The sequence below is a fragment of the Pinus tabuliformis genome, chromosome 7, assembly GCF_031772625.1.
Source record: "Pinus tabuliformis cultivar Carrire ecotype Pingquan chromosome 7, CPIR1, whole genome shotgun sequence".
Taxonomy (NCBI): Eukaryota; Viridiplantae; Streptophyta; class Pinopsida; order Pinales; family Pinaceae; genus Pinus; species Pinus tabuliformis.
In genome coordinates, this window is record NC_142293.1 from 1,274,340,379 (window position 1) to 1,274,361,277 (window position 20,899).

The window sequence follows — 20,899 nt, forward strand, 5'->3', positions numbered from 1 at the left end:
ATTCTTTGCTCCAAACAAATTTGTAATGCTGTAAATCATCTCTTGTCCACCTTATAGTCAGTGGCACATCTATTTATCACCTCCAACCGAAGGATCCGGGTTCAGCTCCTTCACATCGATTTAGTGCAGTTATTAAGAGGATTGAACATTTGTACAAGGGAACTGGAAGTAGTGATGAAGAAGAGCTAGACAAAATTCCAAACAACTACCAGCATGATACTGAAGACTCATTTATAGATGATACAGAATTGGATGGGTACTTCTCAGTCGATGGGGGAAAGACAAAACACACAGGATTTTTCATCAACGGAGGGAAATTAGAACACTCGAATGAGCCTGCTGCCTCTCACGTGCTTGCTCCAAAGAAAAGTAGAAGGAAAGATGCCAAATGATGAAGAAATTCCAAGCAAATTGTCAAAGATGGGTGCTCTTCGAATAAAGGCAGCTGCAAGAAGTGGACCTTTGGTGGGTATGAATGCCACAAGCTCTGGTCAGGATATCACTTGTCCTTCTGTTGGTGAATATTCAGATGAAAAACCATTGAAAAAGAAAGAATAAAAACCAGGAAATGTTCACATTGGGCCCAGTTCATTAAAAGTTGAGAGATGCAAAGAAGTTCATTGTAAAACAGAGCCAACTGTCGTAGGGATTGAGGTGTTTAATAAGGATGTGGCAATTCCAAATATTTCGATTTCAGGCTCTAAAGAAACCACTGTCAAGAAGGCAATCATGGCTGAACCTTCAGACGGTGTTGCAATATCACTCAGATAAACATGCAACTCTTGGAACTGAATGCCATACAAGACAGTTGATGAAGTGCACAAATGATATGTCGAGCTCCAATAAAAGTAGAGCCTTTGAGAAAGTTGAAGAAGGTGACGATTCAATGGATGTGAATCCTGTTGTATACCAGATATCAACCTCCAAAATCAAACCTTCACTACCGCTTCATAAGGAAGCTAGTCCTACAAGGCCTCAATGCACTATTCTGGATGAAGCCTTCCAAGATTTGGAAAAGGGAATTGCTGAATTGTGTCCACCTTCTACTGACATTCGAGAATCAGATCAATCATGCCATGTGGTGAAAATGCGTATACCTCGTGATGTCAAGCAAAAGCTTGGCAAAGTAGCTAGGTTGGCGGCAAAATAAGGAAAAATCTCAAATGATATAATTAATCGTCTTATGGGCATTTTAGGCCTTGTAATGCGGCTTAAAACATTGAAGAGAAATTTGAAGGAAATGATTGCATCAGGAAGCTCGGCCAAGCAGGAAAAAGAAGGTGGGCTTGAACACATAAAAAAAGGAGGTGACTGGAATGGTCCAAATGCAAGTATCTTCTTTGCAAGCTCAGGAAAGCAGGCAAGAAGGTTCATTGGATGATTTACAAGCATTGTCAACCTCTGTAGAAAAAGGAAAATTGAATGGATGCTACAAGTGGGATTATGCAACCGAAGACCGACTTTTTTATCTCTATGATCAGTATGTTAAGGGAATGAATGAACACAAAGGCCCACAAATAATGAAACTATACATAGAGCTTGTTGAACTTTGGCCAGAAGGTTGGATGGACAACAATGGCATAAAACACGCAGTCTATAGAGCAAAGGAGCGAAAAAAGAAATTGAATAAGATTACTAATGGTGGTGGAGAGACGACTAAATGAAAGAAGGCTCCAGTCAATTGAGTACCGATGGATGGAATGCAGATGTGAATACTGGAACTGTTTCTAATCCCCACTGTGAAGATTCAACTCCTCGTGACAAGCAAACTATGGTGGGTCAAGCTCATAATAAATCTTTAAATAGAGGTAATATACTGCAATACAGGATCGCAGATCCAAAGTCTTCATCTATTATTGACCGAAAACAGTGGTAAAGGTGAGAATGAGGGTTCAGATTGGGAAATTGAATGGCATCAACAAAATCGCAGGCAGAGGTAGATTTCAAGAATTGGCTGCAAATGGTAAAGCAAAAGACCATCCTTAACAATGGTGGCGATTTGACTAGCTCCCTGAACGAAATTGCAACTACCGATGAAAAGCACCGACGTTACATGCAAGATGTCATCATACTAGCAAACAATAGTGATGTAATTTCTGAATGTTGAATGTAAAACGCTTCATCTGCGTATTCATGATCCAAATTGAATGAAAGAGGCGTTATGTCTTAGGTGGCAGTCATTGCATACTGTGGCATCCTATCCAAAGAACATATGTGGCGGATTTTATTTCTATCAAGGTGTATGTTCATGGCAATGGTTTTATCCATATCACTATGCTCCGTTTGCATCTGATCTGAGGGATATGGATCGGTTGGAGATAAGGTTTGAACTAGGGAAGCCATTCAAACCGTTCAATCAGCTCATGGGAAAATCTTCCAACTGCAAGTGAAAATTCTCTTCCTAAACTTTATAGACCCTTGATGACTGATCCAAACTCATGTATTATTGATTTTTATCCTACTGACTTTGAGATAGACATGAATGACAAACGCTTTGCCTGGCAGGGTGTGGCAAAATTGCCTTTTATTGATGAAGCTCGCTTACTCACGGAGGTTAACAATGTTGAGTGCACCTTGACAGCAGAAGGCTGTTGTCACCATATTTTTTTCAATTTATGATCAAGGTAGCCATCTTTCAGGGCAGAAAAAAAAAAAACTTGGAGTAAATGAAGAAATTGATCCTAGAGCTAGTGGGGAGATGAATGGTTTCTTTTGCCTTTGCGATGGAGAAGCATGCCCCCTTATTTGCACTTTGCATATCAAGGGGATGGAAAATATCACAAGCAATCAAGTGCTTTCTGTTATTTACAAGTTCCCACCAACACACAAACACATTACACTGCCTCCTAATGGAGTAATAAAGCCAAAGAAGTATGTATGCGAGAATGATGTAAATACACCAACTCTATGGCATGAAGATAATAGGAGGAGGGAAAACGATTGAGAATGACCACACCATACTGGGCCTACCTCAGCTCCTCATCTAGGAAAATCTGCTCATCGTCTTATAGCCAATAGTCTAGAATTAAGGAACAGCAGCTCACAGGAGGTAACACTTAGTGTGCAGCATGAAGCTCGTACTGGGGAGGTACCAACATGATTTATAGTCCTAATTCATATCCAAAACGAGATGATAATCTTGGATTTGAACATGGATATCCTTCAGATAACTCTCAAAAATATAACAGTAGAGTGTACAATAGCAGTCAGAGTAATGAGCAGGGTTATTCTGTATCTGCTTTCAATGGTTATGGTGTAACATGTAATGACAATCAGAATCATTGTCATAGCTATGGTAGTTCTTCACACTATCAGTTCCAGTCAGGTTTCCCTATTGATGAGCACTATGTTTACCAAGGACAAAAGGACATTCAACAACAAAATGGCAGAATAAATTCCCACTCATATCAGGATAGCATGACACAAGTCTTCAATACAGGGAACTCTTCCACAAGATTATCTATGATGAATGCAAAGCATGTACTGGAAAACAATGGCCAGTTATCCATTGCAATACACTCAGGGAGGAATAAAATGCAAAAGCAACTTTCACTATTGTCGCAGAAATTGCTGAAGAACTTCACCTATAAGAAAAGGATTGAAAAATATACATTGGGGATATTTGAAAATATGTGATTTCAGAGCCTTCAGCTTTGCATGGCCTCCATAGACAAAGAAGAGAGAAAATCCCCAAAGGCAGTTCATGTATCCAAGTCAAGTGCCAATTCAATTAAATATTTTGATTTTTTTTATCATTGGTAGTGGGGTGGCTAGTCTTAGATATGCCCTTGAAGTTGCAAAACATGGGTCTGTGGCAGTCATCACAAAAGCTGAACCACATGAGAGTAATACAAAATATGCACAAGGTGGTGTTAGTGCAGTTTTTGCTCCTTCAAATTTTGTTGAGAACCACATTCGGGATACTATTGTTGCTGGTGCATACTTATGTGATAAAGAGACTGTAAAGGTGGTATGCAGATAAGGCCCAGATAGAGTTAAAGAGTTGATCACCATGGGTGCATCCTTTGATCATGGTGAAGATGGTAGCTTACATCTTGCTAGAGAGGGGGGGGGCGCATTCTCATCACCGTATTGTTCATGCAACAGATATGATAGGAAGAGAGATTGAGCGAGCTCTGTCGAAGGCTGTTGTTAATAACCCCAACATCACCATGTTTGAGCATCACTTTGCCATAGACTTGCTTACGTTTTAGGATGGATCAAATATTTACTATCACGGTGTGGACGCATTGAACACCGACACTAATGAGGTGGTCCGCCTCATTTCAAGGGTAACTTTACTTGCATCTGGTGGGGCTGGTGGTATTCTTTACAATCAAGCTATGGAAAGTTTCATGCCACAGTATGATTCTAGATGAGAACTTGCACCTAGAGATGTGGTGGCACGCAGTATTGATGATCAATTAAAGAAAAGGAATGAGAGATATGTTCTATTGGATATAAGTCACAGAGCCAAGGAGGAAACATTGTATCATTTCCCCAAATATTGTTGCTGAGTGTTCGAAGTATGGCCTTGACATAACAGAAAGTCCTATACATGTAGTGCCAGCTGCACATTATATGTGTGGTGGGGTTCAAAGCTAAACTTCATGGAGAGACACCTATAATGTGTCTATATGTAGCTGGTGAAGTTTCCTGTACAGGACTTCATGGTGCCAAAAGGCTTGCAAGCAACTCATTACTTGAAGCACTTGTGTTTGCACAGAAAGCATTGGACACATCAGTATTGTTGTAAGCAATGCATAAAGGAGAAGGGCCTTGAAAGACACAAAGGGTGAAAAAGTCGAAAACCAAGCGATGAAAAAGGCACAGGGAAGGCAAAAAGTCAGAAACCGAAAAGCCAAAATTTAAATCAGAGGCATCCACCAGGGCAGAGACGTAAGATTCGATTCCCAATTCTTCACTTCAGTTATGATCTATAGCTATAGTTGTCCCCTTTTTTATTGGCCATCAAAAAGTTTCAAGTGAAATAATGAAACGTTGTTCAGTATATAGAACAGATGGAAAGTTCATTTCATATCCCCAGGATTTTAGTCGTAACAGCTCCCCATTTGGATCGATTTGTTTTCTCATAGTGGAGCTTATTTATGGCATAAAAAATCATTTGTAAAAGGTTCTGAGTTCTGAGCAAAAGTGTGGGAAGAAAAAACCCAGCACTATCACTGTACAGTTTTGATAGAGAAATAATTAAATGGTGTAGCTCTAATTTATAAGATCCTTGCGGTATGAGTTTTGGCAATGTGTTTTTCTCTCTATTTCATATGTATCATGTGTTGTTTTGTAGTCCATTCATGATTGTTTCTAGCTGAATACTTTCAAGTGAGAAAGGCAGAATTCAGTCATTGCTCTGCCTTGAGGAAGTGTTCAGTCTTTATGTGTTTTCTTCTCCCTGGAAAGGATTCATACTTTAATGCCCTTTTCAGCTATCTTAAATAGTCTTTTCACCCCATTTAAATTCAATTCGATTGCTAAAACCTCATGCTTATCTCGCCTTATGAAATATCATGTACCTTTGGTTAAATCTCTATTCATGCTGTCGTCATCCCATACAGCCCAGGAACTTAGTCATTAAATCAAATATCACTCATTCAAATTCATTTACTAGCCTAAAATAAGTTATCATTTAAGTCATCTCGGACTCTATTGATCATTTTATCGAGATAGACCCGGAGAGAGCCCTCTCCTGTCCTCGTAGGGCTAGCTGCGAGGCTGAGCTTGGTTTGATGTTGCCTTGAACCCCGCCTTCCTTCAGCCTGAGGTAGATTCAAGCGTTAACATAGTGGCGACTCCACTGGGGAACGAAATGGATTACTTGTACATTGTTTTACCCCAGTACATATCTCAATTTCAGAGCGGATTGTCGATGGTGAACAATGATCAGACATGAGAAGACGACTGAAATCATTCACCTGGAGACTCCATTCACTAAAGAATCCATGCAATCAATCCTTCACGGTGACTCCACTGTAGAGGGATCAGTAGCTTTGAGATTTCTTAAGATGGATCGGGTTGCAAGAAGATATGCTCCCATGAGCCGAGATGACATCCTAGGTTTTCCAAATAAAATGCCCAAGGTAGATTGGTCAAAGAATTTGCCTGTGTTCAAAAATGTGGAAGGTAATGATGCTACTCTTCATCTAGTGAAATTTCACATTCATGTGCATAAATTAAAGATCGATTTTCCTGAAGATTGTTTGATGAAAATGTTTATGGCTACACTGGAAGACGAAGCCCAATCTTGGTATGAAAGTTTGCCACCTGCTTCCATTTATTGTCTAAAGGATTTTCATTCAATATTCTTTGAGAAGTATAAAGAATCTTATCCATCATTCAATCTAGTTCATGACTGTTGCAAACATGCTTCTACTTTTATTGAAAGCCTTGAAAAATATTATGAAGATGATAATTTCATGGATGATGAGATCATGGAAGCCCTGTATGAAAATCCCTTTCAGCAACGTAAAGACGATCATGAAAATTTGCAGCATGATCAAGATTGTAGTACGGTGGAAGATGAAAGAATTCTGCATCTTGACAGTCAACATGAATTATATGAAATAGATCAGCAGGCTGAAGAGTTCCATATGGCTGAAGGTGATGAAAGAAAAAGTGTCGGTTCAAATCTGTCAATAGAAGAAGATGGAATTCAAGTAAGTTTAGTTCTAATTGCATAATGTGATAATATCAGGACAACTATTTCAATTCTAGATTCAAATTGTGATGACCAAGAATGCCAAGTACAAAATCCTATGAAAGAGAACTTTGCTGTTGAAATCATCTGGGATGCAGAAGAAATAGTTATGGATCCAAATGTTCTCAGTTCATTAGAATATAGCCTTCATGAGGAGGTAATCTAGTCAGTGCATGAACAACAAAATGAGACCTTCGTTCAAGTAAGTGAAAAGGTTCCTTTGGATGAATCTTTAGTAGATGGTAGAAATGTCATTTGTGCACTTCAAGAATCATATGAAGTTTCTCTTCTTATGATTAATGAATGTAATAAGGAACATGAAAACCTGGCTATCATATCATATGAAGATGACCTATAGTACATTCACACCGCAGAAGATCAAAACATTCAGTATTTCCATTCAGATTCTTCTTCATATGTTTCATGTGTTGAAATGTTTTTCCAAGAAGAGATCTGCTCATCTATTTGTTCAGAATTTTTTAGGGACCAGGAGCAGATTTTCACTGAAGTACATTTTGAAGAAAGATCAGAAGTAGGTGAAAAGGACACCTTGTTCTTTTAACAAGAGGTAAATCTTCATGTTTTTCAGGATCCAATGGCCAATCTGTTGTAGTCAGTTGTGAAAGTGTTTATTGCAGTGTTCAGTGATGAAGGAGATCATGGTCAACTATGTTTTTGGATGCCCAGTGATCAGTTTGTACTGTTGACCAGAAAATATGATGGGAAGAATCAGTCAAGAAGCCATCTCCTTGAGTGGTTGCATTGGCATTTTGATATAGTTTGCGGATATATTGTCTTGTAAGAAACATAGGTGGTCATGTACTACCACCAAGCTTTAAGTTTTAATTCCAGGTCTTTATCATTTTGAGTTAGTTTGTTAGATTCAAGTTGCTTAGTCATTTCAGTTTGCATTGAGTCAATTTGATTCAAGTTTCAGTCAATAAATTGAGTCATGTTGGTTTGTCGGAATAATGGACTCCATAGCCCAATGGATGAAGGCACTGTCTAGCTCTCCCAGAGATCTGATGTTCTTGGCACCTCCACAGAGCGGCAGCTGCCATCCCAATTGGAGCCAATGTTAGACTCAGTCTTGTCAGTCCTCTGTCAGAGCCGAATTCACCAAGGTTCATTTCTCGTCATTTGTAGTCATCAAAAGCCATTTTGGTCAAAAGAGTCATTTTAATTCTTGAGTCCAGGGTTTTGTCGACTGAGTCTGCATGAGAGGTTCCAAATCAGTTTCCAGTACAAAATTTCATCATCAAATAATGCTCAAGAGAGGTTCTTCTTCAAAACTGAGTTTTGAAGAAGAAATCATTAAATTCGCTTTCAAATATGGAATTATTCAAAGTTTTTTCAGTTGAAGATGTTCACATGCAACCTCACCATGATCCTTTGCCGAATTCAACATCAGTCAGCCCTGCAAAGAACAAGAATAATTTCATCATTCAAGCTCAGAAGATCAGTGAGGAAACAAATGCCAGAGTTGTATTAAATATAAAAGTGCCAAAGCCAGAAAAACATTACAAAGTGAGAAACAAAATTTGAATCCACGTCTATGTATGATATTTCTCCATGTCTATATAAGTTATTAGTCCATTTGCATCAAAGGATATTAAAAAAAAAAAAAAATCCAAAGGAGAAGTCGCATTGAAGTCGCATTTGATGAAGTGCGCAAATGATATGTCAAGCTCCAATAATAGTAGAGCCTTTGAGAAAGTTGAAGAAGGTGACGATTCAGTGGATGTGAATCCTGTTGTATACCAGATATCGACCTCCAAAATCAAACCTTCACTACCGCTTCATAAGGAAGCTAGTCCTGCAAGGCCTCAATGCACTATTCTGGACGAAGCCTTCCAAGATTTGGAAAAGGGAATTGTTGAATTGTGTCCACCTTCTACTGACATTCGAGAATCAGATCAGTCATGCCAAGTGGTGAAAAAGCGTATACCTCGTGATGTCAAGCAAAAGCTTGGCAAAGTAGCTAGGTTGGCGGCAAAACAAGGAAAAATCTCGAATGATGTAATTAATCATCTTATGGGCATTTTAGGCCATGTAATGCGGCTTAAAACATTGAAGAGAAACTTGAAGGAAATGATTGCATCAGGAATCTCGGCCAAGCAGGAAAAAGAAGGTAGGCTTGAACACATAAAAAAAGGGGGTGACTGAAATGGTCCAAATTGTTATAGACATTTTTGTGCCTTACAGCATGAAGCATGAAATGTCAATAATCTAAGGGATCCAAAGTCCCTAAACATGTTGTTCCTACCCCTAGAGGAACAAGGTCAGCAAACCACAGCACTAAATATCAGTTCTCCACCTGAAAGCACTCAAAAACAAGCAATTTTGGGATCATGTCAACTGCTCCACTGAGCATCTGCGCTGAATGTCAACTGCTCCACTCTGTACCTCCACCTCCTGGATCAAATAGTGACTCTCATGCCGGCGACGGCGTGATTGGCACTGCAAACGCAAAGTCGATAAGGGATTCGAATAAGAAAGCCCGTAAGACTTTGAATCAAAAGGAAAATCAAGAAATTCTTGCTTCGGAAGTAAATGCTGTATCAGAAGATAAGGGCAAAAATTCCAATCAACCAGGAAGCAAGAAGAACCAAAACAAAGGGAAGAAGAAGAAACAGGGTGAGTCATCCCCTCAAAAAACTTCTTCAAACCCTCCTGGAAATAGGAAATCTCCTTGTCAAATATGCGATGAAGAGGATCATCTCACAAAGAATTGCCCATTCAAAGCTGAGCTAAAGAGGTTCTTTAAGAGTTCCCAAACCTCAACTGTGTTGATTGATCCATTTCCTAATCCAGGTCAAAATATGGTTGATAGTGGAAATGCTTCCCCGTCGCAAGTGCTGATGTTATCGATCTCTAAGAAAAATGATGCTTTGATTTCGACAAGGAGTAAAGATTACGGGAATCCACAGGTGTCGAATGACAAAGGTAAAGATCAACCTAGTAGTTCGACAACAACTTCGGCAGAAGTTGTACCCCCCATCACGCATGAGTTAACAATAAAACCGCCGAAGGGAGTAGTACACAAGTCGACATTTAATCCTCGCGCCAGAGCGGCGCAGCATTATAACATAGTGGAAGATTTGGCCCAATCGCCATCCGCTATGTCGACTCTTGAGGTACTGCAAAATTGCCCATCCCAAAGGCAGGCGTTGTTATCAGCTATTGGTGGAGTGGATCCTAAGGATTCTAATCTTGTATCCTTTGATCACAAAGGATATGATCCTCAGTTACCAGCTCAACTAGCTTTCCTTATTCAAGTGAAAGCACTCAACAAAACTGTTCACAGAACAATTATTGATGAGGGGGCATCGACATGTATTATGTCGATGAGTTGCTGGAAAACTCTCGGATCTCCAACCTTGTCGCGATCTTCGACGACACTAAAAGCATTCGACGGAAGGACGTACACCCCGTACGGCATCCTAAATAACTTAAAGGTTGAACTAGGAGGAAAAACAGTGGAAATTGATGTTGAAGTCATTGATGGCAATCTTGACTATAACATCCTACTGGGAAGACCATGGATATATGCCATGGCAGCTGTAGTGTCGACTTATTTTAGGAAGATCGCATTCCCGTTTGAAGGAGGGATTACGATCGTCGACCAACAGAACTTCCTCCCTAATGGTTCACAAGTTACAGGAAGCATCCCCATGATCCATGGGAGCGACCATTCAATTCAAGATATCGGAGTAGGCCTATTGAAAGACCCCACAATGATGGGAGCTTTCGCGTTGCCACCTCCTGTACATATAGGAAATATCCCGTTTGTAACAACATGCAACATGATATCTTCCTGGAAGGTCGCAAAAGACAAAGTCGTCATGGATCGTTCGATGGTTTTGCCACCAAGCCCTATAGAAATATTGTAGCAATCAATGTTTCGGGCATGGGAGGCGAACCCAAATCAACGCTCGTCAAGCGTTTGGGTAGATAGGTCTAGAGAATATGGTACCCCATTAGATCCTTGGTCGAAAGTACATGGGACTGACGAAGGAATCTTACAATCAATGTTAATTGAGGGGGCACCATGGAATGATCACCACCATCGTTCCCTTCTTCCGGAATATGAAGAAGATACTCAAAGTGACCTTTATCACCCATCAGTATTTGAATTCCTAACAAATACTGTAAATACGGTGGATTCCGAGCGAAACCTATCCAATATTGAAGAGACTATAGCCATAAATATCTCGACAAAACCTGATGTTGTAGAGAATATTCATGTCGGAAAAAGTTGTTCCCCTTCAGAACTGGAAATATATGACGCTCTTTTTCGCGAGTTTAGAGATGTCTTTGCTTGGTCATATGATGAAATGCCAGGCATCGACTCGAGTATTGTTGAACATGAGATTAAAATGTATCTTGATGTCAAACCAGTAAGACAACGGCTTCGACAAGTGCACCCGAAGAAAGCCGCTACCATTAAGGCAGAAGTTGAAAAACTTCTCCACGCTGGATTCATCTACCCGGTTCCTCTAACCGATTGGGTATCGAATATTGTCCCTATTATGAAAAAACAAGGGACGATTAGAGTGTGTGTTGATTACAGGGATGTAAACCAAGCTTGTCCGAAGGAAAACTACCCTACACCCTTCATCGACCAGATAATTGATGAATGCGCCGGATGTGAAATCTTTTCATTTATGGATGGATTTTCCGGGTATAATCAAATAAATATCCACCCACAGGACCAGTCAAAGACTGCATTTATTTGTCCGTGGGGCACATTTGCTTATCGAAAATTACCCTTTGGTTTAAAGAACGCAGGGGCGACGTTTCAGAGGGCAATGAATTATGCCTTCCATGACATCAAGAACATTGTTCAACCTTATCTCGACGATCTTCCGGCTCATTCGCGAAAGCGGGCTGATCATCCGCAGCGTTTAAGAGCGATATTTCTACGTTGCCGACACTACAAGATAAGACTCAATCCACACAAATGTGTGTTTTGCGTCGGTTCTGGTCGTTTACTTGGCTTTGTAGTCTCTAAGGATGGGATTCGTCTCGACCCCTGCAAGGTTCAGGCAATCATTAATTTGCCTCCACCTTAAAATTTGCTTCAGATTCAGAAACTCCAAGGGAAAGCAAACTTTCTGAGGAGGTTCATTCCAAATTACGCAGAACTTGCTAAAGGTTATACTTGTCTTTTGAAAAAGGATATACCTTTTGTCTGGGACCAGGTGGCGCAAGCTTCCTTTGATGCTCTGAAAGATTGTCTAGTAAAAGCATCATTAATGTACGCCCCGGACTATCAAAGAGATTTTAACCTGTATCTAGCTGCAGCGGATACGACCATTGCGATGGTTTTAGTTCAAGAAGTCGATGGAATTGAATATCCTATCTATTATTTAAGTAAAAATTTAAATGATACAGAAAGTAAATATTCTTATGTTGAAAAACTAGCGCTTGCAACTGTTCAAGCGATTCAAAGATTTCGACATTATGTCCTCTTTCGGAAAACTACCATCTTGTCAGATTGCAACCCCATGACTTATATACTGTCGCGACAGTTGCTGGGGGGCAAATATTCAAAATGGATAGCGATTCTTCAAGAGTTTGATCTGGAATTTGTAAAATCCAAATCAAAGAAAGCTCTAGTTTTCGCAGAATTATTGTGCGATCTCCCATCGTCGTCCAACGATGAAACATCGGAAGAGTCAATCGTGGACGAAAGTTTGTTTCTGATATCTGCAAGCGATGAGTGGTATGGAGATATCATAATTTATCTCCAAACCCAAAATTTCAGGCCTAACACCTCTCGCTCCGAACAAAAACGTATACGATACCAAGCAAAAGACTACATGATCGTCGATGATACACTTTACCGTCGTGGTGTCGATACAGTTCTGAGGAGGTGCCTTACCCATGAGGAGGCCGAAAAAGCCCTGAATGAGTGTCATTCAGGCGCGTGTGGGGGGCATCAATCTGGATATGCAACAACACAAAAAATCTTACGAGCAGGATACTTCTGGCCAACCATGTTCAAAGATTGCATAACCGCAGTCAGAAGTTGCCATGCTTGTCAAATTTTTGATAGCAAAACCAGAAGACCACCCGCACCTTTACAGCCGATAGTTGCTGTTGGGCCCTTTGCCAAGTGGGGCATCGATTTCATGCAATGTAACCCCACCTCGACCGGGGGGCATGGGTATATTATAGTCGCTGTTGACTATTTTACCAAATGGGCTGAGGCGATGCCTACATTGGATAACACTGGTGAAACAGCTGCCCTTTTCTTTTTCAATCATGTAGTCGCCAGGTTCGGCGTACCACAGGCTATAGTTACAGATCATGGGTCGCATTTTCGCAATCACATGATGGTCGAATTAGCTGCCAAGCTAGGGCTGTCTCACGACAGCTCTACCCCATACTATCCGCAAGCTAACGGACAAGTTGAGGCAATCAACAAGGTCCTGAAGCGTATGTTGCAAAGGATGATCGGGGTTCATAAAAGAAGGTGGCACCTAATCGTGTACTCAGCCTTGTGGGCTTACCGAACATCGGTAAAGAATGCAACCGGGTTCACACCTTTTCAACGGGTGTATGGCCTGGAGGCAGTCTTGCCGATCCAGTGCGAAATTTCGTCGCTTAAACTCGCAATTGATCTTCTCCCCGGGACTTCAGAAGAAGAGGCCCGTTTCTTGGAATTAATCCAGTTGGATGAAACCCGTCGTGATGCTGCTTTGGCTAACGAAGCCCATAAGAAACGAGTCAAGGCTCAGTTTGACAAAAATGTCAAACCCCGTGTCTTCTCAGAAGGTGATTTGGTCTTGCTTTATGACCAAGAGTCCGATAAATTGGGAGCAGGAAAATTCAAGTCCTTATGGATGGGCCCCTATATTGTTAAGAGAGTGTTAGCAAAAGGAGCCTACGAGTTAATGGATTACGATGGGATTCCACTGGCGCAACCCCGCAACGGGTTGTACCTCAAGCGTTACTATGCTTAAATAGTAACCTGCATGCTTTTGTTGTATTTTGTTTTCGCTAAAGTGTTGGTTCTGGTCGAGTGATCCACCTTTTCCATTTATTGCAGATGTCGAACCTTCTAGAGACATGTGTTGGATATGCCGACGGAGCGAGTCGTAGTTCGCGGAACCTATCCTCCGCAGCATGGGCCATTTTTGATCCAAGCGGCGAGTTAGTAAGTTTCAGAGGTGTATGTATTGGGCAATCAACGAATAACATCGCTGAGTATAGCGTGTTGATAGAAATACTCTCTAATGCCATCACACGTGGCATACGCCGACTAATTGTCAGGCTAGACTCACAGCTCATAATACTACAACTCAATGGTATATATTCTGTTCGCAATCCAGCTATTTATCGCATGTTCCTAAGGGTCAAGATCTTGGAAAGACGATTTGATTCAATTCAATATCAACATATTTCAAGAAACTTAAACACATTAACTGACGCATTAGCGAACTATGTGTTAGATAGACATTTGCAGCATTTATAAAAGGGACACATCGTAAAAGATTGTACATATGGATCATATAAATCAACCAGAATAAAACCCGAAAATCAAAATACATATAAGCTGTTTATATAAGTTCATACATAATGTTCTGTAACTAAGAAAAAATTGGTCATATGACCTAAAAACTCAAAAGTGCCAGGGGGCACCCTAGCCTAGTGGTGCTCATGATAGTACGTCACGGCCTGTGCAATCATGCGCAAGAGACGAGTCCATCGTCTAGGCACGCCGATAGTATGCCGCTGCAGCTGTAAAGGTAACTCGTCAATCTGTACATCCGGAAGACCGCGAGTAAGGCTCTCAACCTGCTCCTGCACAGCTGTAAGGGTCTCAGTATCGTCAAGATCACGAATAACAACTCTCCTAGCAGGCTCTGCTGCCGGGGCAGCAACTGGCGATCTCGGACGAACAGCAGGACGAACAGGACCAATATCTGCATGCACCCAAGAGTACAATTAAAAGTCTTGATAGAATAAAGCACAGCAACATTATGAATAAGAACAGTAAACAGTAATATGGTCAAAGAATTTACCAATGGCACCCCACTGTTCGCCATCCGGTAACACCAAATCCAGATCACCTCGGAAATCCATACCCACATATGGATACTCGGAAAACGCCATCTCCTGGCGCTCGAACCACCTAAAGAAGGCCTCAGTAAAAGTAATCTGAGGTTGACCAGCATGCCTAGACATGTGGTCGACCCACCTCTGCATGCGTGGCTCGGTCGGAGAAGGCAAGTCGAGTATGATGTACTGAGGCTGCATCAGTGGGATTTTCTCCAAGGCGAAGGCAGTCAGAATTGAACCAAATCCAAAATTCTTCAGCTTCCCGTCCTTTACCTTGGTCAATTGACTTTTCATCTGAGCAAGTACTGCATCACACCAGTTGAATACTTTCGGTTGGAGACACTCCAAGGCGTGCTGCATATAAGACCTGTTGGCAACATGTAGAGCTGCGCTACCGGCCATCCTACCAATAGTGAACAGAATGGACCTGAGAGCCCGATCAGTAATCTCACGGATAACAATCTTGCCGTCTCTGCTCGGCTGAGAACCTTCCCTGCAATACTGGCAGACATAATCTCTGGTGGAATCAGTCCCCCGAGCCGTACCTGACAAGGAAATGGGGGCACCTCGTCTCGACAGTCCAGTCAAGAAGTACATGTCCTCTATGGTCAAGGGGATGGCCTTCCCCCTAATCTGGAACACTTGGTTAACAGGATCCCAAGCATCAAGCATGTACTGCAGCAAAGAAATCTGTGCTCTCATACTAGAGATACTGAAGAACTTCAGCAGGCCACAGTTCCGCAGCGCGTTCACCATGACAGGGTCATGGAGGGCAATCATGTCCTCTTCTTCATGTTCTCGTTCTCGCCATGTAAGGGACATTTTGTTCAGAGTTCCCTGCAAAGCAAACAAGAGAAGGAGTAAGTTCCTGATTTTGATGAAAAACTGGCGAAAAATCATCAAAAAATGACCTAAAAACTCAGTTTTCTAAGCCCAACGCAGGCAGAAGGTGCCCCTCCTGCGCTAAGGGTCAGGCTGCCTTAAGGCAGCTTGACTTTCAGCGCAGGTTTCGAAAGGGGAACCTGCGCTGATCCTAGGGCGCCCTGGCAAAACCCCAGGGGCTCAGAAACACTGGAAAACAGGCATGAAACAAGAAAAGAAAACCATGAAAAGAAAGAGCTAGGGTTTAGCTCCTACCTGGTCCAGACGGCGCCGAAAATCGTCCGCAGAATCTCCCGGAATCAGCTGGTGAAAATCAAGGGGGAAGAGGCACCTCCAGAGCTCCAACAAACCAAATGCAAATGAAATGGTAAATGAGAGGTAAAAAACACCTTTTAATGGCTTTTTACACAGTTTAAAGTAAAATATTAGGGTTATAATCTCATTTTCATGCAAATATTATTCATTTCTAACAAAGTTTGTTGCAGCAATTGAAAAAGCAGTACTATATTTGAAAAGAGAAAAGCTAGTCATGGTAAAAGAAAATAAAATTTGACCATATAATCGAGCAGTTTTAGCATAAAGTTCATGCTCGTTAAAAAATAAATGCAAGATTCGAGCAGTTTTAGCATAAAGTTCATGCTCGTTAAAAAATAAACGCAAGAACTGAGCAGTGTTTTGGCGCATTCAAGCGCGTTAAAAAATGAACCCATCCCGGTAAATAACCTTGGTAAATGTAACCCATCAGCCATAAAAAGCCTTGGTCGTGTTTCTGCAGCCTCACCTCCACCGTTCATTTGGCCGATTGTTCACCTCCATATGATTGTTTACCCATTTTGAGGAACAGCTGCGAAGAGTGATTTCACTTAGCCATCCTTGTGACACTGCCATGATTGGAAAATTCCAACCTGTACCTGGAATCTGCTGCTATCCCTGTTTATCACTCGTTCCTCAAAAGACGAGTCTTCTTTGAGCTCTTTTCTCCTGACTCGTAAAATATGAAAAGTTTGCCGAGTTTTGGCCCTCCAGCTCGTTAAAGTAACTGGAAGAGCTATCCCTCCTCTAGATTTTAATCTTTTTTGGACCTGAGGGATTATTGCACAAAAAGATCGAGCGCTTGTTTTGTTCGGCTCGTTAAAAGTACCGAACACTCATCCCTTCTGTATTGTTTTATACTTTTTCGGACTTAAGGGATTAGATGACGAAAAAGGAATTTTGGAGTTAACTTTCTGTACCTTTTCAGACTCTCTAAAAATGAAAAGGACCGAGTTTTCCTTGTCGTTAGACTCGTTAAAATGATTAAATAGCGACAAACTTGTCTTTAGACGAGAACGAGTTTCCCTATCGCTAGGCTCGTTAAAACATAGCGATGGGCTTGCCCGAAGGGCAGGTTATAGAACAAGCATATGTTATCCTCCTCAAGATTGACAAAAATAAAGAGGTACTGGTCAGAAATGACTGGGGAAAAATTGGGAGAACCTCAAAGCTTTAATGGTAGCAATTCGCTCTTGAACATGACACTTTGTCCTCCGTATCACATGGGGTTGGGTTGTTTCATTCACCGGTCTCATCACCATGGTCCTCACCAAACCATCCACATTTGGGGTAATGCTACCGATCCATCACATCAGTGTCGTTATATGTTCAAGAGATGTTGTTCAGAAAGAGTCAACCGTGTCCCATCCACTGCCATACATTATCCTTCATCCACCCATGATCGCCACCCTGAATCATATTTCACAGATTGTTTTCACCTCCACTAAAATCATTAGCTCCGTTCCGTGTCACTGATGTGGGATTCATTAAGGCCCTCCTTTGACGGATCGCTTCTTGTCGACTTCAGCTCATTATCCAAGAAGTTGATCTAGGAACACCCCCCTCAGTACTTTGAAGCTTGCATGCCTCAATGGCAAGTTTCTCACTTCCGGCGACAGGTATACATCAATGACCTTTGACTAGAAGATTTTGCGTGGTGTTCGACGCCAAGTCCTTTTTCACACCACGTGAATTGTACTGCAGTACCTTGAGGGTCATTGTCATTATTGGTGATTCCTCTCGCGCTTGTTAACGGTTTACATTATTGACCGGTAATCAAGCGATGTCTTTCCATGTTCGACTTCAGCGCAATTCTCACATGGATCAACTTGTACTTAGAGTGAAGATCGAACGAGTTTGAAGACCCCGGATCTAGTTTCATCCATCCGGGCTGCGATATATATTCAGGAAATATAAAGACATTTGATATGTACATCATTGCAGCAGATGATCATCCTCCTCAAAGGATGATAATTTCAGCAGAGAATTATCAGTCTACCATCAGACGATCGTCTGTTCTATGTACCAAAATGAATTTATAAAGCTGAGCATGGGAATGCCCGCCTCAGCTAGATCATGAAAGCAGAATGAATCATAATGTATTGTATTGTATTTTATTACAGGTCACCTCTCAGCGATTGAATGAACTTCGGATCCTCCTGATAAAGCATTTCACCCGATAAACGACCTCATACTTTAGGGGGCAACTGTTATAGACATTTTTGTGCCTTACAGCATGAAGCATGAAATGTCAATAATCTAAGGGATCCAAAGTCCCTAAACATGTTGTTCCTACCCCTAGAGGAACAAGGTCAGCAAACCATAGCACTAAATATCAGTTCTCCACCTGAAAACACTCAAAAACAAGCAATTTTGGGATCATGTCAACTGCTCCACTGAGCATCTGCGCTGAATGTCAACTGCTCCACTCTGTACCTGCGCTGAATGTCAACAGTAATGAAGGCTACCTGCGCTGGGCGAGATTGGCCAAGTGGCACAGTCATTCTGCAAGGTGTCAAATGCCCAGGAAGCTTCCAAAATGACACTTGGATCAGGGAATTCGCCTTGTGATGAGTAAGAGGTTCTTAAACTCCAAGTGGAAGCAAGGATCTCCAAGTGGACTCAAGAACTGAAGTATAACTGAAGTGGGAGAGGACACTAGTCAGCTCCATGCCAAGCTCAAGCTGACTCATCCTTTCTCCAAAACTCCTATATATAGAGCTCTCTCATGAGGTCTAGGGAGGCTGGAATTTTGTGAATGTAAGGAAGTGCTGTTGGTTTGAGTATAGAACTATTGGGTGATTTGCTTGAAGGAGGTGAAGAGGAGATTTCTTTCTGCTGGGAGGTGTTGCTGGATTGGGCCTCTTATGGTTGTAACACTCTCAGAACTTTACTTCTTCCATTAATAAAGCATTTGAGGTTCTTCTATATGCATGTGTCTTTTTGGCGTATTGATACTTGTATGTTTGATTTATGCTAATCCTTGAATCAGTTATGGATGTATGCTTCTTGTAGTTTCCCTTTCTTGTGCTTTTGCAGGATCTCTGTGTAGCTGGGCCAGTAAAAGAACAAGGAGCTGGGAGCAAGCAGCAAAGAGGGAAGATTGGATCAACCATTAGCGGAAGACAACGGTTAGTGGATCTCTTTCTCCTCTCCCCTACATCTCATAAAGAAGTAATCTTGAATAGCTTTGCATTCGGTTGTTGCTGAGGTACTATCACCCTTAGAGTGGGATAGGGTCATTCCGTATTGGATACTTTTCCCTACAACACAAATGCAAGTATCTTCTTTGCAAGCTCAGGAAAGTAGGGAAGAAGGTTCATTGGATGATTTACAAGCATTGTCAACCTCTGTAGAAAAAGGAAAATTGAATGGATGCTACAAGTGGGATTATGCAACCGAAGACCGACTGTGTGATATCTATGATCAATATGTTAAGGGAATGGATGAACACAAAGGCCCACAAATAAAGAATCTATACATAGAGCTTCTTGAACTTTGGCCAGAAGGTTGGATGGACAACAATGGCATAAAACACGCAGTCTATAGAGAAAAGGAGCAAAAAAAGAAATTGAATAAGATTACTAATGGTGGTGGAGAGGCGACTAAACGAAAGAAGGCTTCACTAAAATTGAGTACCGATGTATGGAATGGAGATGTGAATACTAGAACTCTTTCTAATCCCAGCTGTGAAGATTCAACTCCTCGTGACAAGAAAACTATGGTGGGTCAAGTTCATAATAAATCTTTAAATAGAGGTAATATACTGCAATACAGGATCGTAGATCCAAAGTCTTCATCTATTATTGACCGAAAACAGAAGTATTTTGGAAAAGGTGAGAATAAGGGTTCAGATTGGGAAATTGAATGGCATCAGCAAAATCGCAGGCAGAGCTAGATTTCAAGAATTGGCTGCAAACGGTAAAGCAAAAGACCGTCCCTAACAATGGTGGTGATTTGACTAGCTCCCTGAACGAAATTGCAACTTTCGATGAAAAGCACCGACGTTACATGCAAGATGTCATCATACTAGCAAACGACAGTGATGTAATTGCCGAATGTCGAATGTAAAATGCTTCATCTGCGTATTCATGATCCAAATTGAATGAAAGAGGCGTTATGTCTTAGGTGGCAGTCATTGCATACTGTGGCATCTGATCCAAAGAACATATGTGGCGGATTTTATTTCTATCAAGGTGTATGTTCATGGAAATGGTTTTATCGATATCACTATGCTCCGTTTGCATCAGATCTTAGGGAAATGGATCGGTTGGAGATAAGCTTTGAACTAGGGAAGCCATTCAAACCGTTCAATCAGCTCATGGGAAAATCTTCCAGCTGCAAGTGCAAATGCTCTTGCTGAACATTGTAGACCTTTGATGACTGATCCAAACTCACGTATTATTGATTTTTATCCTACTGACTTTGAGATAGACATGAATGATAAACACTTTGCTTGGCAGGGTGTGGCAAAATTGCCTTTTATTGATGAAGCTCGCTTACTCACGGAGGTTAACAAGGTTGAGTGCACCTTGACGGCAGAGGAAATGCGCAGAAATACTGTGATGTATGACTTGTTATTTTTGAGCATGAGCCATCCATTGTCACCATATGTTTTTTCAATTTATGATCAAGGTAGCCATCTTTCAGAGCAGAAAAAAAAAAAAAAAAAAAAAAAAACTTGGAGTGAATGAAGAAATTGATCCTAGAGCTAGTGGGGAGATGAATGGTTTCTTTTTCCTTTGCGATGGAGAAGCATACCCCTTATCTGCACTTCACCTATCAAGGGGATGGAAAATATCACAAGCAATCAAGTGATTTCTGTTAATTACAAGTTCCCACCAATGCACAAACACATTAAACAGCCTCCTAATGGAGTAATAAAGCCAAAGAAGTCTGTATGCGAGAATGATGTAAATACAC

At 41.3% G+C, this 20,899-nt stretch overlaps 1 protein-coding gene and 1 pseudogene across 1 annotated transcript; both read left to right on the plus strand.

Annotated features, from left to right (window-relative positions):
* LOC149252114 (ubinuclein-1-like) overlaps positions 1 to 1,876 on the plus strand; it is a 37,249-nt pseudogene extending 35,373 nt beyond the window's left edge.
* A 6,498-nt stretch (positions 1,877 to 8,374) lies between these two features.
* LOC149252115 (ubinuclein-1-like) lies at positions 8,375 to 19,874 on the plus strand. The gene is made up of 3 exons (XM_089454079.1): positions 8,375 to 8,870; positions 10,821 to 10,835; positions 19,249 to 19,874. Exons 1-3 carry the CDS (start codon positions 8,375 to 8,377, stop codon positions 19,872 to 19,874), a joined length of 1,137 nt encoding a protein of 378 aa, XP_089310205.1.
* The last annotated feature ends 1,025 nt before the right edge of the window (positions 19,875 to 20,899 follow it).

Excerpts from the sequence above, each read along its gene's own strand:
- LOC149252115 (XM_089454079.1), top strand. The coding sequence starts at position 8,375 with ATGAAGTGCGCAAATGATATGTCAAGCTCCAATAATAGTAGAGCCTTT.